The sequence below is a fragment of the Marmota monax genome, unplaced genomic scaffold (genome assembly GCF_021218885.2).
Source record: "Marmota monax isolate L192 unplaced genomic scaffold, Marmota_monax_Labrador192_F-V1.1 WCK01_AAM20220418_F8-fsc00017, whole genome shotgun sequence".
Lineage (NCBI taxonomy): Eukaryota > Metazoa > Chordata > Mammalia > Rodentia > Sciuridae > Marmota > Marmota monax.
In genome coordinates, this window is record NW_026695241.1 from 6,174,271 (window position 1) to 6,183,987 (window position 9,717).

Consider the following 9,717-nt stretch of genomic DNA (forward strand, 5'->3'; position numbering starts at 1 on the left):
GCACCCTCGGGCCTCCACACCTGGCAGGTCCACTTTCTGCCTAACAGGACACCCTAGTCCTGTGGCACCTGCAGCCACCCCAAACCTTAAGATTTCAGCCAGCCTTTGAGCCACCAGAGAGAGGCAAGGAGCCCTCCTGGTCAAGAGTGAACATCAGGATGCAGGCCTAAGCCAGAGAAAAGCGGTGCCTCCAGAGGAGCCATTTCCCAGTCGTGAGGAGCAATCAAATGGACCATTAGTGGTCAGAGAAATGAAAGGGGAGAGCGCTGCTGCCCTTGGCTGTTGCCCGGATGCAACTGGGTTATTGCCTGAGGGCACCAGGGTGTTGCTAGGGTTTGGATAGACATGTCCCCCAAAAGCCCCTGTGTTCGTGCGGGAGATGAAAGGATCAGATCATGAGAGCCGTGACCTAATGAGAGGGTTGGTCCATTTGGTGGATTAATCACTGAATGGATCACTGGGTGGTAACTGTAGGCAGGGGGGCCTAGCTGGAGGAAGTGGGTCACTTCCCTGCCTTTGGGGATTATACATTCCGCCCCTGGCTCCTCCCCCTCTGTCTCTGCTTCCTGGTTGCCATGATCTGATCATCCCTTCTTCCCCCACCCCTTTCTGCCATGTTGGGCCCCTCCTTGGGGCCCAGAATAATGAAGTCAGCCCGGACCTCTGACACTGAGCTCGAAACAAGCTCTTCTGCTCTAAGGTGTTCTGTTCAGGTATTTTGGTCTCAGCAATGAAAACCTGACTGACACAGATGTGGCCTGAGAACCTGCAGAGAGACCTTAGCCTCTCTTCACAAGGCCTAAGGGCAGCCCAGTCTGGTGGGCAGACTGTCCATTGGCCCAGGGACCTTGGGCAAGAACATGGCCTCTGAATGCTGCCTCCTTGCACTTAAGGCAATAGGAGAGGAGCCAAGTCAGGTGCCCACATGGTGCCTGACAGCGAGGGGTTTCCCACAGAGGGAGACAGCAGCAGGGTCTGGCCACACCGAGTGCAGCCAAGTGAGCAAGCACACCTCTGTCTTACACCATGCCGAGGTCCCCGTCACTCTTGCCAGAAGCATACAGGGGGCCTCCTGGCAGGAGAGCCCGTGGAACCCCCTGGGGGATGCGAACCCCTATCTTAACCCTCACTCTGCTGCTCAGCCCCACTGTACGAGTCCCCACCTGCTTCCATCTCCTTGGGCTACACTGGAATGTTCTAGGCGAGGTGAGGCTGAGGCCCTCCCCTAGAAGGAAGCAGCAGGAGCAGGAGTCTTGCTGAATGCATCCTGGGCAGGTGATCTCCTGTCATGTCTGGCTGCCCCTCAGGGCAGGGAGACCCCCATCTTGGACAATGGCAGGATTATTTGCCACTCCACACAGAGGACCCAGGCAGGCCCTAGGAGTTTGGAGAAGCAGGTTCTGCAGGAGCCTACCTGCAAAGTAGGGGTTGGGGCACTGGGGGCCCAGGCCAGGGGCTACCACTGGGCTCTCGAGGCAGTGGGAGCAGCCCTCGCATCCTGCTGCACACGGGTCCTAGCCGTACCCATGTGAGATGGCTTTGGGTCCCCTGGGAATCAAATGCACTTAGGATAGTGCTCAATGTGTCACCAACACTGGGGAAACATCAGCTGTCAAGACGGTGGCCGTGTGGGTTCTCCTCCTGATACAAAGCCCAGCCCAAGCTGAGCATCTGCCTATTCTTGCGCCAGTTCCCTTGTCCTCTAAGATGGATGGAGAGGGCTGGAGGAAACCCTGTGCAGACTGGGACGCGTCCTCTGCAGGGTCTGGCTCCTGCTCCTTCTCCTCCCCCTCCTTCTGCGTCTTCCTCCTCCACTTTCCCTCGAGCAGCTTCCTGAACTCTCTTCTTCTTAGACCTGTGGCCCACTCCTCCACCTCTGAGTAGAGGACCACCCTCGGGCTCACACTGCCCTGGGGATGTGTGTCCCCTTGGCTGGCATCCCACTGGCCACGAGCTCCCAGCTGGTCTTAGGTCTGGGTGACTCTTGGAAGTCAGGTTGCTTTTCTTGGCTCTGGTGGGAAGTCAGCCCAAAGAGCCCTCTGGGCCTGGACGCTGCCCTCTGGGCCTGGATGCTGCCCACTGGAGGTGCCCTACTACCGCACAGAGCTTGTCTCAGACATGTGTTTCCAGGGCAAGCCCACCTGCCCCCTGCACACGTGCCACGTGGCCTGTGGCTCGGGCGTAGCCTGGGGCTGGCAGGCACCTTGTTCATGTCAGTGCACCGGCCATCCTGCTTCCAAGAGACGGATGGCAAAGCCCAGGCTGGAGAGCAGTCTGGACTGGCCTTGTGGGGACTTGCATGCCCCACCTAAGAGAAGGGCCAAACTTAGAGGGAGGTCTAGGTTGACGTTGAAGGACCAGCAGCCATGTCACATTCCTGGTGGAAAGACTAGCCTGGAAGGTGTCGGGTGTCCACACACCCAAATGCCAGGCAAGACCAGTGTGATCCCAAAGGAAGGAACAAAGGGGTTCCAGCATTCACCTGGAGTGGTACAGGACAAGGCAGTCAGGAAATATATAAGAGGCAAGAGGATTGACTCAGATCCTCCGAGAACATGGTTCAGAGTGACGGGAGCATGGCCCCATTTCCTGTCGCAACTCACTGGGTGGCAGAGGCAGTACTGCCAGTGTGACGGGTGGGCAGAAGGGCCTGGTGGAGCTCAGTCCAGGGGCAGAAATGCATATCTTCTGCCAGAGCGTTTCAGAATCAAGGCTGGGTTGTGGCTCAGGGGTAGAGCTCACCTAGCATGTGTGAGGCACTGGGTTCGATCCTCAGCACATAAAATAAAATGTCATAAAAATAAAATAAAGGTATTATGTCCAACTACAACTAAAAAATAAATGTTTAAAAAACAGTCTGATCACATGTCAGATCTTTCAAAGGAAAACTTACTAAGCTTTGAAGTGACCCTAAAAAAGTCCTCAATCATCAATGTTTGATTTAAAATACCTTGGATTCTAGAAAGCTCAAAATCAGGCATGCAATGATACCCTCCTGTAATCTCAGCTCCTCGGGAAGCTGAGGCCACAGGATGCCAAGTTTAAAAAGGACCGGGAATAAAACTCAGTAGTACAGAGCTTGCCTGGCAGGCGTGAGGCCCTGGGTTCCATCCCCGGGGCTGCGGGACATCAGAGGCTAGAAAGTTATGCTACTGAGTGAAGGGGAGTCTTACAGAAGGCTCTCATAGGAGGCCTGGGAAAGCAAACCTCGATGGTTGTTAAAGAAACTTAGATTTCAACAGGAGCAGGTGTTGCATTGGTGACATTAGTACAAAGAAGAGCCACACTGAAAGGAGCAGGCCACCACAGAGTCTGGCTGGGAGGCGAGCCTTCCCACAGAGCCACGCGTATTTGGAGAACCCTCGAAAGAGTCTGACCTTTCACCCAGTAATGGCCACTTTGGAGAAATTTGGCCCAAAGGGAGAATCTTCAAATGGCCATCAAGGGCCACTGTGGGAGCCCTGGGGGACACGGGGCTCCCTGCCCTTTGCCCTTCACCTGGAACAGTTCAGCTGTGTCTGTTTATACACAAAACTATGTGTTTTCTCAGTGAGATTTCATTTTGCCAAATTTTCCCAGAACTATTAAAAAGACTTGAAATCCACTGATCTAAAAGAAGACAGAGCGCGTTCTGGGCAGGTGTTCGTGGCCATGAGAGGTCTAACAGCGAAGAGGCTGCTCTGACCTCAGCTCCCTCCCCACAGCGTAGCCCTTGGGTGGAAGTGTACGAATGCACTGCTCTGGACAGGCCGAGGGGGGACGGTGTGACCAGATGTTCTGGGGCCCATACAAACACACCCTAACTGGAATTGTGTAGGGCCACAGCTGTGCAGGGCCCAGATGGGGCAAGCTGGGGACGTGGAACCCAAGGGCTTGGTTAGGGCAAGAGGCTGTGAATAGCTTTAAGAAGTGTGTCATCATCACCTGACAGCAGTGGCCCCAATGACATTTCTTTAGGTCAAAGCCCAAAAGGTGAAGATAGCCTCCCATCAGGCTGGTGGGTGCTGGGACGTGGCCCGTAGGCACCCTGAGGCGGCACAGAGAGTGCCTTTGCAGTTGGTGCGTTCCTGGTTGTAGTTTGCAGATGAACCACAGGAAGCTGCCTCTTTGGTCAAAGATGGCTAAACTCCAGCAGCTCCACGGGGTCCAAGCCACTGCTTTGACTATTGCCCTGAGACAGGGATTCCTTGAGAAGTTACTGTGTTCACAGCCGACTGGAGTGACATTCCCACCTCCGTGAACTACTGAAAACGGAAGGAACAAATAGGTGCCCAGAGCTGCCTGACCTGTCTGACTGACTGACTGTGTGTCTCTCTGCCTCCGGCAGGCGCTGATCCTTCACCAGCTGGGCCGCTACAGCCTGGCAGAGAAGATCCTCCGGGACGCGGTGCAGGTGAACTCGACAGCCCACGAGGTGTGGAACGGGCTGGGCGAGGTCCTCCAAGCTCAGGGCAACGATGCTGCGGCCACCGAGTGCTTCCTGACGGCCCTGGAGCTGGAGGCCAGCAGCCCGGCCGTGCCCTTCACCATCATCCCCCGCGTGCTCTGAGCAGGCCCTGCCTCACTGAGCTGCCTCGCACGCCAAGGACGCTCTGCCTGGGCCCGGGGAGCACCCTGTGGCCCGGGGGTAGCTCTGCCGCTCCGAGGCCCCGGAGGATGTTCCACTGACTACAGCGAGCTCACCAACTACCCCATCACCGCTCGCTCCTTGCGCGTTCCTCTGCTGTTGTGCCAGCTTGGTGACAGTCTCTGAACCTTCTGGCGGGGTTCGCAGGGATTATGTGCCATATCTGGTTAGCTGACATCTGAGTTTTAAGTGAAATGATTATGGAGTTAATCAGCAAATGTAGAAGAGTATATTCAAAGGTGAAACTCAGTGGCAGAACAGATTATTTTTATCAGAGCCGTAAAGAAAACAACTAACTGTCTGTCCTCTGCTCGGCCACCGCAGCCCAGAAACCAAATGTGAATCCTCTGTTCCCACCTCAGCACCCATCCACGCCAGGACACCAGCTGGCGGTTTCTCGGTTTATTGTCAATAATTGTACCCTGTGAAGAATTACTGTTCTCCTCACTTAGAACAAAGCCTGAGTCCAAGAATATTTATATTTTACCAATATATGCCTGTTACAAGAGAAGGAAATATGAGTTATTTAAGTTTAACTTTTTTATGTGAATTCAGAGTTTATTTATCGATGGAAATATGTACAAAGAAGCTTCAAATGGAATATTTACCGACATTCCTTATACATGGCAGACACTTGGCTAAATGGGAAGATGATGTTAATAAAAAAAAAATGATTTTTAAATGGACCCATGGCTCATGTCTTTCATAAAAGCTGTTAGACTGGAGGTCGGGTTGTGACTTAGTTCCTGGGGTGGAGAGTCGTCTGTGCCTGAGGCCTGCTTTGGGCACGTCCCCCTCCCCCGGGCATCAGGAGGCAGGCAGCAGGGTAGGCTGCTACCTGGGGATGGTCCTGAGACAGCAGCCTCTGAGACACACCCCGAGTCCGGCCTGGGCCTGGTTCTGTTGCTCCCTGCCAGAGGCCAGCCAAGCCTCTCTCCTCACTTGTAGTCAGAGGATCCTCTTAGTACAGTCTCCTGTGTCCTCAGTATGCAGACCTCCTCTTGGAACAGCTGCTTTTGGTTTGGAATTCACCCTTCCCAACTCGCCCCATGTTGCCTGGAAGCGGGTTGAGACTGGAGCCCGTGACCCAGGCTTGGCCAGGCAGCATCCTGCAGTGGATTGGGCGCTACAAGGAAAGCTCTCGCTCTTCCCCCCTGGACTTCAACCTCAGAGGTCAGGCTGGGCCTGCAGCAGCCTTCCTGCCTCCTGCAGGCCAGGCCTTTGCCTTGGCATCTGTGCCCATCAGCCCGCCTGGCGCCCTTCCCTCCAATGCCCGACTCCCGCAGAAGAACCACCCGCAGGGCTCAGGGATGGACAGGGCCTGGCTTGGATAGCCTCCAGTTCCAGTGACTGCTGCAGGTTTGGGCAAGGTCAGTAAAAGACCCCCCCGGACTTTAGTTATGGGGGAAAGGCCTCTCTCTGCTAGATTTGGTGTTCTAAGAGATACCATCTGGGGGCTGCCGGGGGCCATTTGGCATGGGGGCAGGGTGCTGCCTGAGAATAGTGCCAACTCAGAAAAAGAGAAAATGAGATAGACCCTGGGCCCAGGGTCACCACTGCGGCCCTGGAGCCCAAGATCTTTCCAGGCACCTGGGCTCGCTCTTTCGCTCACCTGTAGAAGGTGTCTGAGAAATGCCGGGAAGTACTGTCCCCGAACTCCCCGTCCTCGACTCTCCCAAACCCGTGTCCTGCCTTAATCCACCCTGAGTCCCGCTTCTCAGGAAGTCCTCCGTTCTACCCACACCACATCTCAAAGCTCCATTCGCCACCCTCATGCCCACCAGCACCTCGGCCCAGCGTCTCCGCCCCTCGCTGGCCCACAGAGGGCCCTCCCTGTTCCTGCCCTCGCAGGGCTGGGCCGAGTCCCCTTCCCTGTCAGCCCCAGGCTCTTGCTGGGAGCCAGACTGGGTGTTCCAGAGGCCCTGTCTGCCTCTCACCCGGCTCCCTCCCATCCTGTCCTCGCCTGGTCCCCTGGCCTGCCAGGCCTCCCCAGCTAAGGCCACCGCTCATTCACGCAGCCATCCATGCACTGACGAGAAGCAGAAGCCCAGAGGACAAGAGGCCTCCCTGAGGAGTCACCCGGGAAAACGGGACTGAGACCCTGGACCTCGCAGTCCCCGGGGTGTTGGGATGGGAGACGGGCCTCTCTAGGAGCAGCGCTGACCTGACCCCAGCCAGCCAGTCCCCTTCCCAGGTCACGGTCCCCTCTGCAAAACTCACCCCCATGTTCACTCAGTCCCTCGTCCAACAGCCTTCTACTGCGCACACAGCGCTCTGGACACTGTGGGGACCGCGCTGCGGGACAGACCCCTCCCACATGGGGATAACATGCCGGGGAAAGACAAGCAAGGTGGGGGCACAGGGAGTGGCCCAGCTGCCACCCAGGTTAGGGGAGCCTCCATCTAGAGGTGGCATGTGGCCCCAGTGAGTCAGGTAGATCTGTGGGGGAGGGGTACCCCAGGAAGCAGGAACAGGAGGAGCAAAGGCCCAGGGGCAGGAGGGGACTGTGGGTAGTAAAGGCTGAAGAAGCGAGCAGAGGCCAGGGGCTCCATGGGCCAGACCCACAGGGCTGCAAGGGCCACGTTCAAGGTGTGCGTCTCCTCTGGCTGCTGTAAGAAATCTCCACCAACTTACTGGCTTGAAACCACACAGATTCAGAAGTCTAAAATCAAGGTCTGTTCGTGTTGCGCTTTCTGCAGGTTCCAGGAGAGAATCCTTTTCCTCACTAGCTTCTGGAAGCTTCCTCCTCCTTTGGCTCCTGGCCCGCACCTCCTCCTGCTTCCGTCAGTGCGCACCTTCTACCTCTGACCCCAGGACAGCCTAGGGTCACTGCCACCAGGACCGCCTTCGCTTCCCAGCTGCAAGGCCTCTTTGGCCTCATGAGGTGGAGGCGACATTTCCACAGGATGAAGTGGGGAGGGGACTTATCCCACTGACCACGGGGCAGAAGCCAGGAGACCTTCAGAGGCGCCTGCAGTCACCCAGGAAGTGGGCGGGAGGGGTTGGGTTTCTGATGCTCTGAAGACAGAGCAAAAGGATTTCTCCCATGCAGAACCTGAGGCATGAAGGAGTTGGGGGTGGTGAGGACTTTGTCCTGATCTCTGGCAAATGGAGCTGTCACCCTTCTGGTTAGGGAGGGAGGAGGAGCCGGGAGTCTGTCCTCGGGCCCCCGAGGGAGCGGGCAGCTGGCCAGGTGGGCTGGCGCAGGAGTCGGAGGTGAGGTGTGGCTACCGAGCATCAGCTACAGGGAGCTGGCAGCCATGGGCCTGATGGGACCAAGAGGTCAGAGCTGAGGGCCGGGCAGGGGGAGACGGCCAAGAGGAGCAAGGTCAGCTCTGCGGGAGCCTAAGGCTGGGGGCAGAGCCTCAGAAGCCAAGCGCAGGCCAAATTTCAAGGAGAAGGTGGACGGCTCTTTTTCAGTGCCCACAGGTCCAGCAAGGCAGGTCTGTGACTGACCTCGGGCCTGGTGACATGAGCTCAGCAGAGATCTTGACTAGAACTGTACTGTGGACCTAACTGTTCCCCCTCCCAACTCATATGACGAAGCCCTCGCCTCCAGTGTGACCATATTTGGAGACGGGGCCATGAAAGAGTAATCAAGGTCCAACAAGCTCATAAAAGTGGGGTCCTTATCTAATAGGGCCAGTGTCCTTAAAAGATGAGCCACCAAAGAGCCAGCCAGCCAGCGAGCCCAGCCATGTGAGGACAGTGGGAGGTGGCCGTCTGCAGGCCAGGAAGAGAGCCCTCACCAGCAACCACATCGTCAGAACCTTGACCTTGGACTCCAGTCAGTCCCCAAAACTGTAAGAAATAAATTTCTCTTGTTGGCGCCACCCCATGTGTGGGTCTCGATCTCGTTTCTGTTTTTTGGTGGCAGCCGGAGCTGACAAGCGGTTTGGACAGCGGTGGCCTGGAGCACGGTGGCAGAGGGCTCAAGAGGAGGCGGGGCGTGGAGCGGGGTGTCTGGAGAGCAGGCGGGAAGGGTGTTGGGGAGCGCGCCTGGTTGCAGAGGGGAAGGGGAAGGGGACAGCTGGGACAACTCTGCCGGAGGAGAGGAGGGGCTGCCTCAGGCGCGTCCTGTGGGTCCACAGAGTAGCCAGCGGAGGGCCACCCACCTGGGAGCTGGGAGTGGGGCTCCGCTTTCTTGGTGAGCTCGGAAGGCAGCCGAGGGCGAGGCTGGGAGGGCAAGTGGAATTTGAGGACAGGGTCCCTGAAGGAGGAGAGAGAGAAGGAGAAGAAGAGGCCCCTCTGCTCAGGAGCCACCGCAGGCCCCTCCTGCCCCCGGCCTCACTGTACCGTGGCTCCACTCGTCTGCAGAGTTCAGCCCGGGCAGCGGCCAGGGCTCGGCACCCGCTCCAGGCTGGAGAGGGGAGGCTCGGGCTGGGAGCCCCTGGCCTTCCTCCCGGCCCGAGGGAGGCTGTGTGTGTGTCCATGTCTGTGACCTCCTGGAACAGCCCAGATTCCTCAAGATGGTCACACATCAGCCTAGGTTGTCCCGTGCCATCTGCCCACAGGACACCCTGTCCTTGCCGAGCACCAGTCATGCTGTAGGCTGTAAACAGCTCCCTGGGCACCGCACCCGCGGTGGCCGCCCGGCGGCTGCTGGTGCCACTCCCTGCACCCCTCCCTCACTCCCTCCCGGCCTCTCTCTGGCTCCTCTCCCTGTCCCTCTTCCTACCTCAAAAGCACCCTCACTCTCCAGGCAAACCCTGAGACCTTGCCTAGGTCCTGACAGAGGAGGGACGGGTGGTGGACAGGCTGCAGTGGCCACCAGGACCCTCCACACACACCCCCACTTGCACAGCAGCTGGGCCTGGCCCCGGAGGTCACTCTTCAGAGCTGCCTCTGCGGCCATCAACCTTCCTCCTACCCTGGTCACTCATTTCCTGCTGCCCCCACCTGGGTCTCACTAGATGGATCAGGAAAAGGACGCCCTGGAAACACCTCACACAGAAATGGGCTCCCCCAGAAGGTCTTTGGGGATCAGACTGGGGTCCCCTCCCCAAGGACATGACCTGGGGGACCCACTCCAGCTCTGTGCCTCCCTGGGGGCCGTCCTGAGTCACTGTCCTTCTTGGGCCTCATGGTTA

The 9,717-nt window shown here is 57.5% G+C and overlaps 1 protein-coding gene and 1 long non-coding RNA gene across 8 annotated transcripts in view; one reads left to right on the plus strand and one right to left on the minus strand.

Annotated features, from left to right (window-relative positions):
• The window catches only part of Ttc7b (tetratricopeptide repeat domain 7B), a 242,201-nt gene extending 236,888 nt beyond the window's left edge, over positions 1 to 5,313 (plus strand). For all 7 annotated transcript variants that reach the window (XM_046440663.2, XM_046440662.2, XM_046440665.2 and 4 more), the window contains one exon: positions 4,328 to 5,313. In XM_046440663.2, coding sequence (XP_046296619.1) covers positions 4,328 to 4,668 — 341 coding nt within the window. In that variant the 3' untranslated portion in view covers positions 4,669 to 5,313. The remainder of the gene's footprint in view (positions 1 to 4,327) is intronic.
• Positions 5,116 to 9,101, minus strand: LOC131424012 (uncharacterized). Its single transcript, XR_009226365.1, has 2 exons — positions 8,743 to 9,101; positions 5,116 to 8,428 (listed from the first exon to the last, which is right to left on the minus strand). It is a non-coding gene; the product is annotated as an uncharacterized LOC131424012 (long non-coding RNA).
• Between the last annotated feature and the right edge of the window lie 616 nt (positions 9,102 to 9,717).